The sequence below is a fragment of the Macrotis lagotis genome, chromosome 7 (genome assembly GCF_037893015.1).
Source record: "Macrotis lagotis isolate mMagLag1 chromosome 7, bilby.v1.9.chrom.fasta, whole genome shotgun sequence".
In the NCBI taxonomy this organism is placed as follows: domain Eukaryota; kingdom Metazoa; phylum Chordata; class Mammalia; order Peramelemorphia; family Peramelidae; genus Macrotis; species Macrotis lagotis.
This window is the reverse complement of record NC_133664.1, coordinates 138,438,867-138,462,644: the sequence shown is the minus strand read 5'-3', so window position 1 is coordinate 138,462,644 and position 23,778 is coordinate 138,438,867. Positions and strand designations below refer to the sequence as shown.

The 23,778-nt window shown below is 32.9% G+C and overlaps 1 protein-coding gene across 2 annotated transcripts in view; it reads left to right on the top strand.

Moving 5' to 3' along the window:
• The window catches only part of CAPZA2 (capping actin protein of muscle Z-line subunit alpha 2), a 53,871-nt gene extending 30,820 nt beyond the window's left edge, over positions 1–23,051 (top strand). For both annotated transcript variants that reach the window (XM_074193853.1, XM_074193852.1), the window contains exons 3-10: positions 5,505–5,556; positions 9,226–9,289; positions 11,115–11,321; positions 13,020–13,099; positions 16,006–16,084; positions 16,658–16,729; positions 20,388–20,450; positions 21,526–23,051. In XM_074193853.1, the coding sequence (XP_074049954.1) occupies positions 5,505–5,556; positions 9,226–9,289; positions 11,115–11,321; positions 13,020–13,099; positions 16,006–16,084; positions 16,658–16,729; positions 20,388–20,450; positions 21,526–21,666 (758 nt within the window). In that variant the 3' untranslated portion in view covers positions 21,667–23,051. The remainder of the gene's footprint in view (positions 1–5,504; positions 5,557–9,225; positions 9,290–11,114; positions 11,322–13,019; positions 13,100–16,005; positions 16,085–16,657; positions 16,730–20,387; positions 20,451–21,525) is intronic.
• The last annotated feature ends 727 nt before the right edge of the window (positions 23,052–23,778 follow it).

The following is a 23,778-nucleotide window of genomic DNA, read 5'->3' as shown; positions in this document are numbered from 1 at the left end:
GAAAATAATTACCTGGTCACCAATATCAGGTAGAAAAACCTCTCAATTTAGACTCATCAGTATTTTAAATTGATGTTACATAAGTTGATATATATTTGTACTAAAAATAGAAAAGTCTTGAACTCCTTCTACCAATGTAAGACATCACTTTCTACAGCTTATAAAATAATTACTTAGAGTACTGAAAAGTTAAAGTGATTTATCTAGTGATATGTGTCAGAGACAGGACTTAAATACAGGCCTACCTGACTTCAAAACTAACTTCCTATCCATAATCCCATAATTCTAAAATTAGAAAGGGCTTAATTTAATGCTGTTTTCTGCTCTTTTTTCCTTTATATTATTTTATTTTTCTTCAGTTCTATGCAAAAACAAATTTCAGCATTCACTTCCAAAACCTTGAGTTCTAAATTCTTTCCCTTCCTCCTACCTCACTCCCCCTCATTGAGAAAGCAAGTTACTTGATATAGATCAAAACTGTGTAGTCATGAAAAACATTACCACAATAGTCATGTTGTAAAAGTAAACATAACCACCTCCCCAAAAAAGAGAAACCTGAAGAAAAATAGTTTAAAAAAGCATCCTATCTGTATTCAGGTATTGTGTTTTAGACCAAATTAGTTAAGCTTTACAATAATTAAAAATCAGATTTGTAGAATATTAACTCATTTGCATAACATTTTAAAGTTATTTTGCAAGAAATTACAGAATTTTTTAATCTCAATGCTACATATAAGAAATTTCCACTGTTTTAAGGATCTGATAATGGCAAGTTCAAAAATCTCTCCTTTTCTCTTTTTAGAATAACTGTCTTTAGCAAATTATCTCCTATCTGGTTGTTTTACTTAGTGCAAGAAACAGTAATTATTGATTTTGCATCTAAACAGAAAATCAATGGTTAGTATACTTACTTTTGTTCCAGAAATTGTCAGAATAATAGGATAATAAAACTGATATATGTTAAATTTCTTTCTACTACCTTGAAACTTTACATTTGAGAAGGTAGTAGATTGGAATTAATTTAAATCAGTGATAGCAAAGAATCAGTTTAATATTTCTTATACATTACTATTTAACATAACATTGATTTATATTATCTGTGTGTAATTCTAGATAGCATAACTTAGAAGTCTTTTAGCTTGATTTTGTAGCTTTATACAGATAGTAAATGATGCTTCAGTTTTTATTTGATTAAACAAATCAAAGATATGTGCTTATGAAACTTATCCTGAATAAATTAATAAATATTTGCAGTATATTTTACCTTTCTCTATTTTTTGCCTTTCTTTGTATCCCTGGCACTAAAGCAAAACAGCAACAAAAAGTTTACTTTGAACTGTTTTAGGTAAGGAAACTTTGGAGTAGTATAATTAGTAAGAAATCTAATTATTATACCCAAAGTAGTTTTAAGAATTACTATATTTTAGTTCAAAATGGAAAATGCATTTCCTTTTGTACCTATGTTGAGACCAGAATCAAATGGATCCTTCTAGCCTGAATAAGAGACTCCAAAGGAAGAAAAAATGCTTTTTTGACAGAATCTATCAGTAAAAAAGCTGGGCTTACTTTAGCCAGTTTATTGATATGACTTTTTTTTTTAAATAAACCAGTAATCATTTTCTTGAAGACTTCTACCTTAAGTCAGAAAATTTTAATTAGTATCATGTAAGGATAATTGATGTATGACCATGTCATAAAAACCTTTCTCTCACAGTTAAGAATAGTCGGTACATGATTATTATGATCAACTAATAGTTTTTTCTTCCAAGAAAGGATTACCTGATTATGATCCCAAATACCTTGTGGTGCACATTATCCATAATCTTTGGCATCTTGGAGTTTTAATCTATTTTGAAGTAAAATGTATCTTAATATAGTTCATTTGAGTTTTTAAATACAGTAACTTGTCCTCCTCCCTGACTTCTTGAAAATTAAAAAAATTAAAATATAGCAGTGATAAATCTATACTTTTGGGGGTGTTTTTTTTTAGGCTTTTGTAAGGCAGTGCAGTTAAGTGACTTGACCAAGGTCACACAGCTAGGTAATTATTAAGTGTCTGAGGCCGGATTTCAACTCAGGTCCTCCTGATTCCAGGGCCAGTGCACTGCACCACTTAGCTACCTCAATATACATTTTTGAAAATCATTAATCTTATTTACCCTATAAAGTATTATATAGTTGTAATCCATTCATAGTCATCTGAGACAGAATTTTGTAATTTTTTTTCAGATTTTAAAATTTTATTTTTTTAATGCCTTAAATATTTTACCATTGCAAATTTTCCCAAAATATATTAAAACAGTGCTTGAGAGGAAATACTTGCTGTCATATTTTGGAGCCAGGAAAAATTTTAAGCAATTACATCAGTCTTTGTTTCATAATAAAAGAAGTGACTTGTTTCATGAAATTTTTGCTCACATCGCACTTAGTTGAAGAATTCTCATTTTTTAAATAAATCTTTTGTTATATTTGATTGACTTTCCTTAGATTGATCATCAACAGAATTTGGTCTTCAAAGTTGGCAGAAAAGTTTTAAGTTTTTTTCCTTGGGAGGGAAAAAGAACATGGCAGTCATTAAACATGAATCTTATACTGGAATAATTGTATATTTGAAGATGAGATCTTTCATTTCATTTGCTTGACAATCTTTTTCTAAAAAATGTTTTTAACTGGTGATGAGAGTATCAGTGTTATTTTTTCAAAATTTTTCTTTAATTTAAGTTTTGTTTGTTTTTTTGCAACTAGGGCTCCTTAAGTGCACCAGCATAGGTTAGTGAATATTGAAGCACATCTAAACTTGGACATGATCTCTTTTCCAACTTATCCTGGTTTGCCTCCCCTTCTTGATGTCTTTTAAAGTCATTAGCTTTAACTTGCTCAGTTATAATTTTTAAGGAATTGTTTTCTTCAGTGAATGTATCTCCTTTTTTCATTTGACCAATTCTGCTTTTTAAGAGTTTTTCCCCTCCATTGAATTTTTGTACTTTTTCTATTTAGCCAGTTCTGCTTTTCAAGACACTTTTCTGTTCTTTTGATTTTTGTGCCTCTTTCACCATTTCCCCATTCTGTTTTTTTAAGATATTGTTTTTTCATATGTTTTATGCCTCCTTAATCAACTGTTGATTTCTTTTTCATAACTTTCTTGCATCACTCTTATTTCTTTTCTCAATTTTCCCTTTAACTCTCTTATTTGATATTTAAAACTTTTTTTGGAGCTATTTAATGAATAGAGGTCAATTCATATTTTTCTCTGGGGCTTTGGATATAGGAGTTTTGACTGTGTTATCTTCAACTGAGTTTGTGTTTTGCTCTTTCCCGAGAGTTGGAATGTCTTGTTGGTTAAACAGTCAAGTCAGTATTATTGGATCAACAGAGATGTCAAGGGGTAAGATATTAGAAAACTGAAAATGCGTGAAGGAACCAGGTTATGAAGGGGTTTGGATGCCAAACAGAGCATTTAGATTTTGATTCTGGAGATGATAGAGAGCCAGTGGAGTTTTTTGAGTTACAGATGTGACATGGTTAGGTTAGTGATTTAGGAAAGTTATTTTAGTGACTGAATAGAGGCTAGTTTGGAGTCAGGCAGACCCACCACTAGTTCCTAGAGCAGTAGCCATGTCAGAGGAGAGAAGGTGAGGAATAGTTTAGGTGGAAAGTTTCAATCATTTAGCTGCAGACATTCTTTCCCACTTTTGGAATAGCATAAACATGCTATACATGCATTTAAATTAATTTATTTTGTTAATTGTTGGATTTTATTCATTCATTTATTTATTTGTTTGTTTATTTTGGTTTTTCCAAGGCAATGGGGTTAAGTGACTTATCCAAAGGTCAAACAGCCAGGTGTCAGAGGTTTGGATTTGACCTCAGGTCCTGACCAGGACTGGTTCTCTGTCCACTGCACCATCTAGCTGCCCATTGATTTTATTTTGAGATGTCTGAAAAGCAATTAGAGAGTCTGGGATAGCATAGGTAAATTTGAGAATTATCAACTTTATAGGTGGGAGTTAAATCCATGGGAGCTGAGGAGATCACCAACTGATTATAGAGAGTGAAAAGAATATCCAAGTCAGAACCTTGAAGAGCACATTTAAATCAGAGCGTGATTTAAATGAGGAACCAGCAAAAGGGACTGAGGAGAAGCATTCTGTTAGGTAGAAAGAGAAAAGGAGAGAGTAGTATCTCAAAACCCTAAAGAGTAAACATTGTTGAGGCCAGAGGGTGATCAAAGTGTCAAAGATTGTGAATAGGTGAAGGAAAATTAGGATTAAGAAAAGAAAGGCCTTTGGATTTGGAAATTAAGAGATTATTGTTGTTAACTGGGAGAGAACAGTTTTGATGGAATAACAATGTCAGAAGGCAAATTGTAAAAGCATAAATAGAGAGAAGGTGAAAGTACCTATTGTAGATGATCTTTTTGAGGAGATTGAGCTTCAAAGAAAAGAGATATAGGACAATAGTTCAGGATAGAAGGAAATTTTAAAATAGAATCTCCCAAGTTATCTTTATTTTAAAAAAAGAATTCAGATTTATGTTCCTAGATACACATGATGTCTTATTTAGGCATAATTGTATAGGAAGTCTCCAGTGTTCCAATAATTTGAGAATAAATTCAGTTCTAGACAGTTAGGTTTGTGCAGTGGATAGAGTGCCAAGACTAGAGTTCAGACTACTTCTTGAGTTCAGATTTGTCCTCAGATATTTTATAGCAGTGTGACCTTGGTATAATCAGCCCTGCTTGCCTCAGTTTTTTCATCTGTGAATTTTTGCCAATATGTCAAAAGGGATCACAATTGAAAAACAACTGAATAAGAACACCACTACCACCATGTTATAGTCTATCTAGATAAATTAAAGTAGACCTCTAGACCCCAAAAAATAGGTTGTAGTTTGGTAAGAGTCTTAATAAAAGCCAAATTGTCTCTAATATTCATAATTATATGAGATGAGGTAAGCATTGGTAATAATTTTTAGTGGATAACAGTCTTCATCAATTCCTTTATAAAACTCTAATGATGATTAATAACAGAAATATTAACTTTTTGATAATATATCTATCACCAAAATGAGGACAGCAACATAGGTAGGGCAGTTAAAAAAATGAATTAATTTAAATGCATGTGTAGTGTGTTTGTTATTCCAAAACTGGGAAAGAATGCCTGCAGCCAATGACAAACTTTTTCCTTATCACTTTTCTGTAGAGTGGCCACCTATGAAATTGATGCTAATGTTGTCATATTAAATGGTAGAGTACTTAAAAGTGTTTATTCAAGGGGATACAGTGCATTCTTCCTGCAACTATTTTAGTTCTGTTAATTTCCTTTTTTCTTTTTTTTTTTTTTAGAACCCCTTTGGAATTGACTGATACTCCCCCCCCCCCATCATTTTTCTTCAGGGAAAGATACAGAATAAAACCAGTTTTCATTGTTATCTGTGACTAGACTATGGTAAAATTTTCATATATGCACAAATAATGAGATACTTTTAATTAAACTTTTTTCCAGATGTTCGATTACTGCTTAATAATGATAATCTTCTCAGGGAAGGGGCAGCTCAGTAAGTACTGAATGTTATACTCTCCATATGTAAAATACTTAGAAATAAAATGTTTTTAATATTGTTTGTGTTCACAGTTCATTGAATAGAATAATTTCTCTTCAGTTTAATTGTGATTTGATGTCTTTAGACAGGACATCAAATGAATTGGGATTTTGAGTCACTGATGGAAGTAAAACACACACACACACACACACACCCCGCCCCTGTGCTGTTCTATCAAGTAGAGATAAAGTAATCTTCTAGAAGTTGCCTTGTTTTATTTCTCTTGTAATTCTAATAGCAGATGCTATATCTTTTTTTTATACTTCTTGACTCTAATTACCAGTTTCTTTGAAATTTTTCAGACTTGCTTCTCATTTCTTTTAAGCTAGAAATTGTGTGTGTGTGTGTGTGTCTGTCTGTCTGTCTGTCTGTCTCTTTCTGTCTTTGGACATAACATAATGACACATTTTATGATTCTTAGCTTTCATAATGCTGTAATTGCTGTTTTATCAAATATTTATCAAGTTTTTCTGGAACATACTCAGAACATGAATATCTTTTGTCATCAAAACTTTGATAGAGAATAAAAATAGAAAAGAAGATGCCTAGAACAGGTTAGATAAGGACAAATTTAAACAAATGAACTTAATTAACCAGGTTTACTAAAAAAAGAAAATTATTTAATATTAATATTTGATAATAACTGCTGAAAAAACAAGAAAGGTGAGCAGAACACTTACTTATACTATATTTCACAAGAAGTTCAAATAGTTACCCAAGCCTGAATGTTTAAAGCCATAACCCCCCCCCCCCCAAAAAAAAAAATTAGAAGACAGTTTGGTATTTTTCACACTTAAAATGAGAAAATAGGAGATAGAGGTGATCATAGAAGAAATAAAATGAACACAAGTAAATTAAGAAAGAATTAATTGGGGCGGCTAGGTGGCACAGTGGATAAAGCACCGGCCCTGGAGTCAGGAGTACCTGGGTTCAAATCCAGTCTCAGACACTTAATAGTTACCTAGCTGGGTGGCCTTGGGCAAGCCACTTAAACCCATTTGCCTTGCAAAAACCTAAAAAAAAAAAGAATTAATTGGGGAAAATTTATTTTTAAATATCTTTGATAAAATCTGAATATGTGTGTGTGTGTGTGTGTGTGTGTGTATGTATCTGTATATCAAATTAATTCAGATGTGTAAGACCAAGAATCACTAGACAGTTGACAAAAGAATTGCAAACAACTAATAATCATATGAGTCTACAAAATCACCGGTGAGAAATGCAGGTCATAAACTATGAGGTTTAAAGATGTCAACAGAAGGGAATAGTCTAACGTTGCGGGGGGGGGGGGGGGGGGGGGGGGGCGATTGTGGAATGATATAGTATTGTGGAGTTGTGAATTGGTCCACTCTTTCTGGAATTCAATTTGGAGTTAGGCAAATAAAATGACAAAAATGAGGTATATTTCCCAAGAAGAACACTGACAAAAAGAAAACTCCATATATGTCAAAATATTATGTCACTCTTTTTTGTAGTAGCATATACAGAGTAGACACCACTGATTGGGTAATGGCCAAAGTAATTGTAACTCATGAATGTCATGATTAATATTGTACCTCTAAGTAACTATGTTTATGGCATTAGAGAAACATGGGAACAATTAAATGAACCAATGGGAAATGAAGTAAATGGTACCAGGAAAACAATATATACAGTAATAATAACAATGTAAATGAAAATAAACAAGAAAATTTGAACTGATCACTTTATAATTAATTAATTTTTAATACCAGACTTGGATCTGAAAGGACAGTATAAGAATGTGTCTCCCATCTTTGGAGAAGTGTGGGAATGTTGATGAGGAATACTGTATATACAGTCATGTACTGGTTATTTTTACTGAAATATTTTTTCTATACTTTTAATGTTCCTGTTTAAAAGAGATGACTCTAGATGTCAGGTTACCGATTGGGAGTTATTGGGAGATGAAAGTTGTAAAAATAAAAAATATAAGTAACAAGTTTTGGGGTTTTTTTATTTAAGGCAATAGGGTTAAGTGACTTGCCCAAGGTCACACAGCTAGGCAATCATTAAGTGTCTGAGACTGGATCTGAACTCAGGTCCTCCTGACTCCAGGGATGGTGCAACACGTGGCTGCCCCAAAAAGTTTTTAAAGAATCAGGAATATTAAGAGTATGCTGCAGCATTTTATATATTTCATTTTAAAAAGTTTTATTCATGCTTTTTATACCATTGCTATTTCTCAATAATTCTCCACATATCCTATTGAGTCTCCTTAGTAAAAATAACTACATTTGAGAAAAAAACACTTAAACATAGTAGTTTTGGGTCTGAAAATTTATGTCTTATTCCTTATAGTTTACTACATCTCAGGTGAAATAAACAGACACACTTCACTATGTGGCCTCTAAAACCATGATTGAGCTCTGAATTGATCAGAGTTCCGAAGTATTTAAGTATTTTATTTTTCCGTATTGCTGTGTTGTTATGTAAATTGTTCTCCTGATTCTGTTTATTTTGTCTTCTAGGTTTTTTCTGAACTTATGATGTTTTTAATAATACAAATTATCCATGTGTTAAACTATTCCCTAGTCATTGCCCAGTAGATATCCACTTTACTTCTAGCTATTTGCAGGAGCATTAATTTGTTTTAAAATTAAATTTTTTTTAGCAATTACTTTCTCCTTTGTAACAATAACAATAATGATAATAATAAAAACAAACCCTTGGATAAAAAGTTGTTCATTTTTACAGTGTTATTGAATAATATGTTCTAGTAATATTGCAATAAGCAGTAGAATTCTTATAATAAATATTTAACTTAAAGTAACTAAAAAAGATGATTTGACATTTAACTTGACTAAGAAAGTTTTTCAGATTTTAGATACAATATAACAGTTTATATGTTTATAATATCACAACTTTTTTCTTCAAGTTGTATTTTGGTCTTCCTTAAAGAAATAACAAAGGGGCTTGGTTTCTCCTTTTGACCACTGGTGGCTCAAGACAGAAAGGTTAGATGCTCACATGAGTTACCATTTGTGGATGTTCATAATTTAGTTTTCACCCTGCCCCAGTGCCCCACACTAGACCAGATTAGATGCCACCTAAATTGAGCCCGAAGTAGACATAGACATTAATGGTTCCCAAACCAGATTGTAGGGGACTATACTAAATCTAATCCATATGGCTCCATGAAAAATTGAGCTAATCAGAATAATTTTGGAGACCACTTGTAGAGAAGGAGCCTGATTCTACAGAGACAGATGATTTCCTCCAGGGAAATAATAAAACTCTCTAAGGGTAGGCTGCCATTTTTAAGGATAACTGTTCTGGTCTTAGTGAGCACTTGTCAGCAGCAGTTCCATTGTGTCTCAAAGTAACAGAACCAGTTGAGGTCCTAGATTTCATGCTTATATTTTAATAGAAAATTTTTATAGAACATGACCCTTTTTCTTTAAACAGATAATAAACAAATTATCTAGATTTGTGTGTATGTATGTGGTTTTTAAAGACTAAATTCCTTCAAGTTAACAGTGTATTTGGAAATAGAATCATTTGTGCTAGTCTACTAATAGTTTTTTATGTTTCCTTTAGTTCTTTTTAATCTAAAAGAATGAATGGAATGAGCTCAATTAATTTGCCTTATTTTTTCTTTTTTAGTGCATTTGCACAGTATAACTTGGACCAGTTTACTCCAGTAAAAATTGATGGTTATGATGAACAGGTATGATAAAAATAGCTCATTTATACTGCTATAAAGGCATAATGACAAAAACTATTTAATTCGATATATTTCAAGATTACTCATTTGAATGGGCATAATAATCTTTGATAAATTTGACATCCTATTTTTCTCAAAGAATTTAATTGTTCAAGGGCAGCTAGGTTGCACAGTGGTTAGAGCACCAGCCCTGGAGTCAGGAGGACCTGAGTTCAATTCTGGCCTCAGACACTTAGTAATTACCTAGCTGTGTGACCTTGGGCAAGTCACTCGACCCCAATGCTGTGCAAACCCCTCCTTCCCCCCGCAAAATTTAATTGCTCTAATAATAAATGCTGTCGCCAATGTTGTAATGATGCTATAAAATGATGGAATATTTTATTTTTATTTCATCCTGAACTCATATACCAAAGAGATTTTGATACGTAGCAGGAACTCCAAAAGAGGATGATACCATAAATCTCCATTTCATATGCCTTGCTTTTATAATTTCTAATCAATGACTTTATTAAGTATTTATAATATTTATATTAAAATCTATTTTTAAAAGTAAGCAGCATGAAGTGGAGAAAGTGTGTGTGTGTGTGTGTGTGTGTGTGTGTGTGTGTGTGTCTGCCTGCATATGAGTATTTTACAGGTTTCTTTTGAAACTGCCTTGCTTGTTTCCTTCAGTTTTTTTCAGTGCATTTTTATTTTTATTTTATTTTTAGGTTTTTTCAAGGCAAATGGGGTTAAGTGGCTTGCCCAAGGCCACACAGCTAGGTAATTACTAAGTGTCTGAGGCCTGATTTGAACCTCAGGTCCTCCTGACTCCAGGGCTGCTGCTCTATCCACTGCGCCACCTAGCCGCCCTTCAGTTCATTTTTAATGGCTTCTATTTTTTTTGTCATCACTGTTGTTACTTTCCCCCATATATCCCCATTAAAACTCAAGATGAAAGGGTTAAAAAAAATTGGGGGGGGGCAGCTAGGTGGCATAGTAGATAAAGCACCGGCCTTGGAGTCAGGAGTACCTGGGTTCAAATCTGGTCTCAGACACTTAATAATTACCTAGCTGTGTGGCCTTGGGCAAGCCACTTAGCCTCATTTGCCTTGCAAAAAAACCCTCAAAAAAACAAAAACAAAAAAAAATTTTTTTTAAGTTTGTTAGGGGTAATCATAGACAAAACAAAATCACAGACCATGTTTTGATCACAAAAATGTCTTTTTGCCTAGTCTTCATCTCTATGAAACAGGAAAATATTTTTTACATTCTAGACAGATGGGAAACATTTTTATCCTATATTCACAGGATTGATAAATGTTTCCATGACTTTTGAACTTATTTTTCTTTATAATGTTGCCATCTTTGTAGAATTTTCTTCTGTTTTTAACGTATTTCACTTTTGTGACAATCCGGAATTCTCTTTATGATGTAATAGTATGCCATTTCATTTCTATAATGACTTCTCCAGCTGTTTCCCAGTTGACTAAGGGGAAATCTATGGTACTCTTTTTTAAGTTTCTCTTCTTTGCTTTTTTCCTCTCTCATTTCCCCCTCCCTTTTTTCTCTCTTTAGGATCAGGAAACTTTTTTTGATTGTGACTGTTCCCTCCTCACTATTATCCTACCTCTTAACTTCCCCTTCCCTTTCTGTTTTTTCCATTATGTTTGTATTTGTTTTAAGAGCAAGCAGTAATTAATATCTGAACAGCCTTTATTTTTTTAAATATTTTTTTCATTTGTCAACTCAGCTTAAAGCTTTTGGTCTAAAATTTCATGAAACTAGTTAAGTAAACATGTTTAAATATGAAATAATACATTTTTCAAAATTTATTCTTTTTTTGAAGGTATTAATAACAGAGCATGGTGATTTAGGAAATGGAAAATTTCTGGATCCCAAAAATAGAGTCTCTTTCAAATTTGATCATTTAAGAAAGGAAGCTACTGACCCCAGGCCCTACGAAGGTGAAAATGCCATTGAAGCTTGGAGACATGCAGTGGAAATTGCCATGAGAGCCTATGTAAAGGAACATTACCCTAATGGGGTCTGCACAGTAAGTAAGCAATAGACAAGATTATCTTTAAACAATTTTTCCATGCATAATATGATGAACTTTTTATTGCTAGAACTTGCAAAAAGTGCCTTGAAATGCCTCACCTAATTAAATATCTAATCTTGAAATTTGTTATTTTTTATCATCATCTGTTAAGGACATAGTCTAACTTCTTATTTATTTGATGTGAAGTTTAGTTCAACAGCTATTTGTTAATTGCCTACCTTCTTCAGGGCCTTGTGGTATAAAGAAGAGGTAGCTATAAAGATAAAAGAGCCAGTTGTTGAGCCAGTGGAATTTGAAAATGGCGATATTCTAATTTATCTACCATCCCTATTTCTTACCAAAAAAAAAAAGCAAAATTATTTAGTTATGCCTTCCTGTAAAGATTTTTAATATAATTACTGTTTATTGTTTCTCAAACTTTTTATTCTAGCTAAAATCAATAGTAATCTATGACTTTCAAATGGAATGGGAAATATGTGTTTATATATATATACATACATACATTGAGCATAAAAAGGGAGTGAGGCAGTACATGCAGTAAGCATACACATTTTAATTATGTGATAATGACATAGATGTTTTCTTTTTACTTGTTTACCTTCTAAGAAGCAGTTTTTTATTGTTTTTTATTATTATGTATTTAAGAATTTTATTTAATTATCAAATTAACTGAGTTATCTTAACAATTTTTTTGTTCAAATTTCTATGAATTTGAACAAATTTATTGTGCTGTTTACTTAAAATGTTTTGTTTTCACATGCATTTAATGAATACCATATTTCTCCACGTATAACATGCACCTTAATTTTGGGGCCTGAAATTTTTTGGGGGGGAAATGGTGTTGTTATTGAATTCAAGTTTTATTCATCATGAAATTCAAGGACCTCGTGCTCATAGCTTTCAGGCATCTTTTGGGCAAGTCTGGTGCGTGTATGTATGCTTAGTCCATTCTATTTCATGAACCCGAAGCATCAATTGTGTCCTCATTTGAAATCAGTAACTTCTTTTTTCATCTGCAATTCTTCCTGCTTCATGCAGAACCATCTTTGTGAACACAGGAATTCCAATTGACCTTTGTTCTTTAATCCATATCTTCAATCCCCTCTCTAAATCAGGCCATTCTTCTCACTTGCCTATCATGGCCTTCTGCTGTGATGTTTTCAGTAAGGTTTCTTTTTCCCATAGCCAATCTCAGATTGTTTTCTCAGTTGGAGGAGGACCAAACTAATATTCAGCAGCATGATTTCCACTTACTTTTGCAAACTGGATCATTTTGAACTTGAATTCAGCACTGTACAAAAAATCTTTTCTGAACCATTTCTGGGCAGAATGTGGCAAAGCATAATCTAACATACCCATAACAAATGCAAAACAATGGGTGCAAAGACACCGAGCACAAAAAAGCAGGAAATGCAAGTAAAAAATCTACAACCACTGTGTAAGATGCTCCCAGTTTTTAGATGCCAAATTTTTTGAAAAAGGGTGTGTCTTATAAATGAAGAAATACCATAAGTCAAAAGATCTACTTTGAGAATGTTTTCTGTTGTCTACTATATGAGAATAATAATTTCCTTTATTTAATATATAGCTACCAGCATATTATGCATTCTGTAAATGATTTAATAATTGTTTAATGACTGATATTCTATTATACTAAAACTGAGACTTTCATGTGTTTTCTTTGCAACACAGGTTTATGGTAAAACTATAGATGGACAGCAAACCATTATTGCATGCATAGAAAGTCATCAGTTTCAAGCAAAAAACTTTTGGTAAGTTCAAGTTAAGGCTTTCATGTACTGAATTATTTGAATCCACTCTAATGATTATCTTAGTTTTTGACCACATTTTTTATTGGTAACAGTGATTAGCAACCATCCGAGAATGGTATAGAATTCAACTTAACTAGCCAGAGAGAGAGAGAGAGAGTACACATACATGAGTATATGTGTTTATGTATGATGTATTGGAGAATCAGTATTATTAATATAATGATAGCAATAAATAAACTCTTTAAAATTGTAAGTTTATAGATTGTGCCCTCAGGGAGAGGATACTTTCACCAATTGGAGATTGTACTAAGAAGAAAGCAACTTAACCTCTTTTTTTAATAAAAAAGTAAAAATAAGAAATACCAAATTTTAATTCCATAATAATTATTAAGCTTTTACTGTATACTCTCTAGGGATGATGGTACTGGGGAGGAAACTGTAAGATACTATCATTTCTTGGTTATAAGGAAAGATTTTCTAGAGAAATCAAAAGAGATGTAGTATCGATGAGTTTTGTTTTTGTTTTTGTAAGGCAATGGATTTAAGTGACTTGCCAAGGTCACACAGCTAGGCAATTATTAAATGTCAGGTACTCCTGACTCCAGGGCCAGTGCTCTATCCATTATGCCACCTAGCTGCCCCAAGATGAGTTTTTTTAATAATTATTTTTGAGTTGTTGGTTTCTTTTCTCAGATCTTTGATTCTAAAAGCAGATTTCCCCAGGAAAGTTGGTTTGTTAGATTGCATGCTTAGACTGACATCTCCCTATTCTGGTTCCAGCTCAATCAAATTTGTTTCATCTGCTCTTGATGAATAGCAACTTTTGTTGTAATTATTTGTACATGTCTTTGTTTCATATTGTATTCCTTTAGTATGAATCCTTATGAGTTAGGGCTATAGAACATCGATCTCTGTATCCAATGTTTAGTATGTTCTTTGCCTAAAACCAGCAGCAATAGAATATATTAAATTGTATAGTACAGGATTAATTGGATACCTATACCATTCAGCCTCAAGGCCTGGTTAAACCTTTTTAATAGTATATTTTAGTATACTTTACATTTTTAGAATGCATACTATTAATGCACTTAGGAAAAATTATTATTACATAGATCATATTTTATTATTAATTCATAGGATATTCAGAAGAAGACACTTGTTACCAGGAGCCCTGGATTTGCATCCTCCTTTTCAGACCTTTATTTTTTTGACTCCCAGTCTGTTTACCTCTCTGACCTAAAGTTTCCTCATCTGTAAAATGAGTTGCCTACCACATTATAGGCCAAACACTGTTTGTTGCTTATCTCTGTCCTCGAGGAGTTTATTTATTGGGGGAGAACTATATATTTATATGTATCATAAAGTAAATACAAAATTTATCTAAAGCAATTTTGGGGATGAGAGTGAGTCCTGGAAGGAGAGATCAGGATAGGCCTTTCGTAGGAGGATATAGCACATGAGCTGAGTCTTAGAGGATGCTGGAAACCTTCATCAGGGAAGTAATATGATCCTACTTATATCTGAAGAATATCCATTTGATAGCTAAGGGAAGGATGGATTGGAGAGGGAGAGAAAAGCAGTGAGGTCATCTTTAGTAGTGTTGCTGCAATAATCTAGGCAAGAGATACTGAGCATGGACAGAAGGTCAGAAAGGTAGAAATGACAAAATTTGACAGCTTATTGAATGAGGAAGAGGTAAGAATCAAGACTATGAATCTGTTTGACTTAGAAAGATGTTGATAATGTTTGTCCTTCATTTTCAAAGATCATGATATTAGGGCATGTTGCCATTACAAACACATGAATTGGATTTGAATGAAGTGGGGCTGTGCTAAATCCTAGCCTCACTTTCTCTTCAGAGCTGTTTCCAGTGGCCAGATATGAATCAGGATGTCTTGCCCAAGTTCACACAGTTAGTAACTGGCAGGTGTCTGAGGCTGGATTCGGACTTCTGTCCTCCTGAATCCAAAGACAATGTTAAATAGGGAAGTGAAGAAAAGATAATTGGAGAAAAGTTGAGTTAGTTATAAATGCGCACAAAATTGCTGTTTGTGATTGGAGTTCAAGGGAAAGAGACTAGAGAGTTACCTATAAACTAAGGAGTAATTGAATATAAGGGAGCTGATAAGATTACCAAGCAACAGTGTAAAAAGAGAAATGGTCCCTGTACAGAACTAGGGGTACACTCATAGAGTATGAGAAGTGAATGATATTCAGCAAAACAGACTAGAAAGTAGTAGCCAGATAAGTAGAGAAAGAATCAGGAGAGAGGTAGGTCACAAAAATCCAGGGAGAAGAGAATATTTTTGGAGGGAGTAATCAACTATGTCAAATGCCTTTCAAGGATCAGGATAAGTCTCAAAGGTTAAGGATTGAGAAAAAGCCATTTATTGGTAACTTTAAGAAGTATAATTGGGAAATTCACTAATACTTAAAATTAGTCTTTGGTTAATTGGGCTCCATGTTACTGAGATTAAAGTAGTATATATTGTTGGTGTGGTGTTGTTTCAGTCATGTCTGACTCTTTGTGACCCCATTTGATGTTTTCCTCACTGACCAGAGTGGTTTTCAGTTTCCTTTTCCAACTTATTTACAAAAAAGGGAATGCTAGCAACAGGATTAAGTGGCTTGCCCAGGGACACACAGCTAAGAGTCTAAGACTGATTTAAATTCAGGAAGATGAATCTTCCTGATTTCCAAGCCCAGTGCTCTATTCACTATACCACCTAGCCTGCCCCTTGAATCATATTTTCTTCCTATATTGTAGCATCATTCTGGTCTCCCACAAATATGTATATTCCCTAAACACATACACATACAATGTATTTTTAGCATAAAATTGTCTTAAACATAGCTTATTCAGTTATTTTCACTACCTTATTTATATAGCTGTTTTTATTTTTAAGGAATGGTCGTTGGAGATCAGAGTGGAAGTTTACAATTACTCCTTCTACCACACAGGTGGTTGGTATCTTGAAAATTCAGGTATGTTTACATTTAATTAACTAAGATAGTTAAAAATCTATATATATTCAATTTTATATAAAGTGAAGAAACTTTTATACTAATCTTATTAGGTTAAGTATCTAGTATCAAATTCAAATATGATTGATCTAATGAGCTTTAGAATACTACAAGATTATAATCTAAAGCTTAAAGCATTATGCCTTGGATAGTTTCTATAGTTTCTTGGTTGTGGAATGTCTTATAGCTCAGTGTGTTTTGCTAATTGACTTTTTTTTAATTTATTTAAGGCAATGGGATTAAGTGACTTGCCCAAGGTCCCACAGCTAGGCTATTATTAAGTGTCTGAACTGGATTTGAGCCCAGGTACTCCTGACTCCAGGGCCAGTGCTTTATCCACTACACCACCTAGCTGCCCCTGCTAATTCACTTTTGACATAGAACATTATTAGAACAAATTTTTCAGAGAATTTTATTTTTCTGTAATTGTAAAGCACTTGACCTGCAATTGTTTGTTATAAATAATAAAGAATAAAATAAATTCTACCAATCTTAGTGGTATTGTAATGGCAATGCTATAATTTCTTTGAATAGGTTCACTATTATGAAGATGGCAATGTTCAACTAGTGAGCCATAAAGACATACAAGAATCTCTAACAGTGTCTGTAAGTAGTTATATTTTAATACTTAAAGATCAGTTTTAGTATATGTCAGGGGTTCACATATTGCCCTTGGGTGTAACTCCCTGGCTCAAACATAAGTAATCCAATCCTTTCATTAGGCAGTTCAGAGTTTATTTGTGTTTTCTTATCCTGGCTGATTATTTTTTTTTGTCCTTGTTACCCCAACATCTTTAGATCTTCCTAACATACCAAAGACCTTTCTCTATTTGTACTTTTTGTATACTATATAAAACATTAGCCTGTTTAACCCTGTTCTCCCTAGTACTTAAAACCCTTATGGTTCTTGTTATTTGTATGTTGGAAGTATACTACAGCTCCCAGAAGTGCACTGAGCATCTCTCCATTGCCCTAAGGGCCATTTTCAGTTTTTAGTCTTGAAATATTGTGGTGGTCCAAGATTAACAAGCAAACTGCATCATTAGGAGAATCTAGGTAGGTAGAAAAAGGATGGACTTTTCTGTCAGGCAGCAGCATGAGCTACTTGAAAGTACAGCATCATTTCATAAATTTATATTATAGTATACACTTGTCCTCATAGTCATTTCTAGTCTCAGATTATTATCCAATTCTTATCACTATATGTGTTTTATTGAATCAATGGACAAACCTTCCAACTGCATATCTAGATAGCAGCAATGTACTTCCATTCATTTTTCCCAACATGTATCATTAGAGAATCTCTTGAAATAGTTTTGTATCTTATTGTAAAACTTAAAGCTTGTGAACTGCTGCTGCTGAACAGTAATATACTGAAGGCAATTAGTACAGTATCATCCACAAATGAAAGCATCTGTAGAACAACATAATCTAGCATTGGGAAGACATTGTCTATGACATCAGATGAACAATTTATATAATCATATACAATTTTATGTGTGTATATATATATATGTATATATATGTACAATTTTATACAATAAGCAATCATTTTTGATGAGCTTTTCTCCCTTAAATACAGCAGCTAATAGTACTTGACATTTATGTAGCATTTTAAGATTTGCATAGTGCATTTCATGTGTGGTCTCATTTATCCTCACTGTATAAGCCCATTCTATTATTATCCCCATTTTATAGATAAAGAAGCTGAGGCAGAGGCAGGAAAATGATTCCCATGATCACCTAGCTAGTAAATTTCTGAACCTGGACTCGCACTTATTAGCCTGATAAATAGCCTGGAGCTGAATTGTAAAGGACTTTAACTAGGAATTCTTTTTATTTTAGAAACAGTAAGGACCACTGTGTCCCCTTTATCAGGAAGTGACAATTTTACTGCAGGATTATTTGAGGAAGTGTAATAAGAGAACACCCTGGGATTTTAGAAGAGGGAGAGAAATCTGGTTTGCTTGTGTGTGAACAAATGTCCCAGCAGGATGGTTTGTTAAATTGTGTGATTTTATTAAGTAGTCAACTATTTTAACTCATCTTCAAATATAACAAATCCATAGACCAGACAAAAAAATCAGCCAGGATAAGAAAACACAAATAAATATACTTTAGGATTATTATGTGGAGGACAAATCAAAAAAGAGAAAGAAATACTAATTCTGCTCCATTGTACTGCTTTTTTTGTTCATCCATTTCTATCTATGAATGATCTTTGGATGATCTGGTTTAGTTTTATTGTTAATCAAGTATTCTGTTGTCTTCATTTTCTCTTCTATTGTTTTTAACTGTTTTATAAGACAAAATTACCCATATTTTTCTATCATTTCCCTCTGGAATGTTTTGTAAGTGAGCTTGTACTCTAAATGGATATTAGTTACTCTTTGCTACATGATTACTTAGCAAATATTTAATTCTAGTTAAAGCAGATTCTCAGACCTCTTCATCATGACTGATTTTTTATTGATTAAATGAAGATTATGGCTAAGCTTTACCTTCATCCATTTTTCAGTGTTAGTATTATAATTAAATAAGTCCATTTGAGGCCACTCTTAACTGCACACAGTATCTTCTCATCCATTCATTTTTTTCAATGGTTTTTTTTTCAACCTGTAGTTTCACCTGGTAGCTACATGCACATATGCACACATCCCTCCCTACCACCACACACCAGTAACTAGTAATTTCCTTTTTAGATAAAATCAGTTTCATTTTTTGTGCATACCCTGTAGAATCTTCCAGCTCTTCTTTTGGAGGGGAGGATTAATGACCAGGGCTTTTAAGTAATCTAAAAAAGGTTATAGCTTGAAAATTTTGAACCGTATTTTTTTTTAACTTATCACTGTTCCCTTTACCAGTCTGTATGTATTTAGAGGATCTTGTCAGATTTTCTTTAGAATTCCTTTGTTTATCATCTTCTGTAAGAAATTTTATTGCTTAAGTGATCTTCATGATAGTCTTACTTATGATCATTTTAGGTACTGAAATTGAAAAGTGAAGTGAACAAATGCTGACCCATGTAATATTGTGACTTCTTATCTTTGGGTGCACAATGAAAAGAAATCCATTAATTATATTTTGCCTAATAAAGGAAAATCAACCCATAAGTCTTCTACATTTAATTGTAATTTCTATATGTATTCTTTTTTTGTTTATTTGTTTTTGCAAGGCAGTGGGTTAAGTGACTTGCCCAAGGTTACACAGCTAGGTAACTGGTTAAATGCCTGAGAGCAGATTTGAACTCAGTCCTCCTGACTCCATAGTGCTCTATCCACTGTGCCACCTAGTTTGCCCTTCTATATGTATTATTCCTTCAGTCATGACAAGAATAATGAGCAGGTAGTTCTGTTTCCTTTCCTAGCAAGATTTTGATTATTAGGCAAAAATTGCACACTTCAAGTACTAAGTTAAATATTTGTAGACAGTATGATCTTAGCACCATCTGCTATTATTAGCACTGTCTTCACCATTTTTAAAGGGACTGTTCAGGACTGAGGACTGGCCTTACAGTGGTAAGCTATGATTTTTTTAATAAAATAAAATATTTCTAAATTAAAAAATAAAATAAAATACCCTTAAGTGAAGTTAAGTTAAAGTAAGTTAAGTGTCTACTCTATTCCAGACCCAAGGTTAAGCTTCGCAAACTACAAAGAAAGAAAGGAAAAGACATTCACTCTTCTCAAGGAACATAATCAAATGGTCTATATCATTTTTAGGGATAGTTAACCACAGTATAGAATTTGTATTAATATTAAGCTGTATGCTTAGATGATTTTGCTTTATTTTCTAATTCCTCTTCATCAATATATAAGCATCTGTGTCATGATTGTTAGATATAACCTTCTAAATATATTTCCTAATACAAAGCAGCCAGTGGTATTACCTCATTCTCTTTACTATTCATTCTTTTAACAACTATTTGTTGAACATTCTTTTTGTACAAAGTTTTGTGGAAGATAACAAAGAAGTAATAATCCCTGCTCTCGTGCCAATTATACTTGTAGAGCAAGTAAAATCTTTAAACAAAAAAAATTCTAATTCAGGATAGAATGTGGAAGTGTAATAAGAGAACACACTGGGATTTTAGAGGAGGGAGAGAAATCTGGTTTGCCTGTGTGTGAACAAATGTCCCAGCAGGATGGTTTTGTTAAATTGTGTGATTTTATTAAGTAGTCAAATATTTTAACTCCTCTTCAAATATAAATGGTTGGTTTTTAAAGATTTTAAAACTTACTTCATTATTTGTTTTTCCTTTTAGAATGAAGCCCAAACAGCAAAAGAATTTATTAAGATTGTAGAAGCAGCAGAAAATGAATATCAGGTAATGACTATAGCTTAGTACCTTATACTTACTGTTGGATAAGGACATTGAAAAGGAGAGCCCATGTGTCATAGTGGTTAAGGAAACAGGTTAGAAGTCAGGAAAACCTGTATTCTAAGGCATATCTCTAACTCATCTTTAATTGTGTGACTCTGGGGAAATTACTTGACTACTCAGTAACACTGCAAAGGAGGGGGCTGATCTGAATCTAGAGATTCAATCTCACAGGTTAAGATTTTTAAAAAAGTAGGGGTATTGGGGAGTGGGGAGTGGTATTGAAACCTAGTTTAATTTCTAGTTCTAATTGCTTTATGTTAACTAGATGCCTTTTTTTCAGATATTTAAGCAAGTTTATGTATCTTATCTGCTCAAAAATAATTAGGAGACAATTCTTCAACTAATTGAAGATCCTCATATATATAAATATTGTTTTATTCTTTGAACTTGTATCTCTAACACCTAGCACAGTGCCAGACACATAATATAGGATCTTAATAAAAGTTTATTACTTGAGACTAAGGTGTTATTTTCAAAAGTAAATCCACCTTAATTTAAAGTTCAAAAGAAGCCATAAAATTTATTAGTTACTGTCCTTCAGAATAAACAAATTATTTTAATTTTAGAAGTATACTTATGGAAAATAGACAATTCCCCAGAACATTCAGACTAAATTTTTACCCCACTTTTTTAATTGATCAATGTCTAGACAACATTGTTGAACTTAAACTTAGTTTATAACTTAGAAAATTTAAAATTTTTTTCAGGAATCACATTTTAAACTATTTGTATACAGACTTAGAACCAGGAATATTATCTGCTTTTCCATAAATTTATTCTTCCAAGTATAAACATACTTTTCTTTTACTTCTTTAGCTGTTTTGTAATGTGTTACTTTCATTCTATCAGATTTTAAAACATTTTGGTATTTTAATGCAACCACTTAGGAGCATGAAACGGATTGCGCACATATGAACAACACAAGAGTTTTTTTGTAGGAAAAAAAAAGCATCTGTTTTGTAGACTGTCCTGTTACTTTTATATTCTTTTATAACTAACTCTATTCTGTTTTTAATAGACTGCCATCAGTGAGAATTACCAGACTATGTCGGACACTACTTTCAAAGCCTTACGTCGACAATTGCCAGTTACACGCACTAAGATTGACTGGAATAAGATCCTTAGTTACAAAATTGGGAAAGAGATGCAGAATGCTTAAGATGAACACTGCATGACTGGATCATTTTAGTGTCCATGTATAAAAATAAAAATATTACAAAAGTATTCAAAACTGTCAAGTTGCCCATTCAGCATGGGTTTTTGCCATTGAAAAATCACTGTAATTAAGTAGTTTGGTTAGAGCACGAGGCTTAGCTAATCAATCTTTGTTTTTCAGTTTTTTCCCTTATGTTCAAAGAGGGTTGCAAATCACATTAGAGAAGAAGTATTTTATTTCCTACACTGAAGAGAGGTGATTGCCTCTAGATTTTTGGTTAAGAAAAAATGAAAGTGTATGAAAACTATATTTGCTTGATGTAACCCTTTAATTGATGTCTTTTATGAAGTGGAAAACTTTTTTTGAAATTTGCCAGATTCTTTTTAATGGGGTCCTTAATGACCATTTCTAGTTTAAGGTGGTTGATGGATTTAGCCATATATGCTGCTGAAGAAATTGTCTACCTTTCCCCCTTTCCTCTTCTATGTATGTAAGATTGAGTTTAGAGGGAAAGTATTTTCTATATTAATTATGTTTAAACCTTTCAAGATAGTTATTTAGCTAGCTTAGTGTTTAACTAAACTTTTTTTAAACAAGGCCAAGATCTAATGCTATTTTGAGATTTTGAAATTAAACAAAAATACTTACTTCAGAATTGTATTTAATGCCTTCTTTCCTGTGACAGTTACTCAATTGAGCCTGGATTCTAATCTCCCCTCAAGTTACATTTTATCACACAGCCACAAATGTATTATATAACAAGGCAGATTGTAATATATATAAAACCCTGTACTTATGACCATGTTGGTTTTTTTCCCTTGGATTGAAATGTACTAAAAATTCAATGTGACATTAAAATGAAAATTTTCCTATTTATTTGACTAGAAAGTCACTTACTGGTGAGTCATATACTATTTTAAAATACTTTCTCTGGATGTTGTGGCTCTTCACTAGTTGTAAATTAGAAAAGCTGGGAGGTACATATGGTGTGCTGTAACATTCTAAATTTTTCCATCTTCCTGTGCTAATAAGCATGTTTGTAATATTAAAAAAATACATTTATTGATGCTTTGCTACAGGAGTTTCAAGCCTGTAGTAACATAGCATTTGTTGTTGAGAGTGGAATGGATTTATGATTTCATCAACTAAACTAACACTCACTTTGCTTGAGAGTGGAATCCTTTCCTCATCATCTTCTGCAGATGTCCAGGAGCTGGAAAATGTTTTTTTAAGAAACACCACTTTTATTATGTACAATAAACTATTTCATTAGCTTGAAATGTATAGATGTTTTAATTCTTTCTAAGCATACCAAGTATTCTTTTTCTGCCCTTCCTACCTTCCTCTAAGAGGATTTCAAGTCATGTGTATTAAATACTTACAATATCCTAAGTGCTGGGCATTCAGTTTGTACATAGATAAGCATAGAACACTGACAACTGTTAGAGAAGGCTTTCAGGAGGAGGCAGCAAATCACTGAGGCTGGCAAAATAAGTAGTGGTGAGAAAAGAATTAACTTTGGCCATATGTACTAATAGATGCAGGAGATAGAATATTGAATTTAGGATATAGCTAATAGTCCAATTTGTCTTCAGTTTAGAGTACATAAGACTGAGTAATATTTAAAAAAAAAGGAAGATTGGAAACAACTGTATGGGGCCTTAAATATCAGGGTTAGAAGTTTACATTTTATTCCAGAGTTATTAAGGAGCCATTGAAGGGGTGGCTAGGTGGTACAGTGGATAGAGCACTGTCCCTGGAGTCAGGAGTATACCTGGGTTCAAATCTGGTCTCAGACACTTAATAATTACCTACTTGTGTGGCCTTGGGCAAGCTACTTTAAGCCCATTTGCCTTGCAAAAACCTAAAAAAAAAAAGTGGGGGGGGGGGGGGAAAGGAGCCATTGAAAGTTTTGGAGCAGGGAAATGACATGCTTAGACTCCTCTATGTTGGCAGCTGTGTAGAGGATAAATTAAAGAAGGGAAAGGCTAGAAACTTAGAGACAAATTAGAAAAGTATTATAATAGTCCAAGTAAGAGCTAATGATATCTTAAAACAGGGTGAGTGGAGACTTACTAAGCTTGTGGGTCAGGTAGAACTGGATTAAGGCCAGAA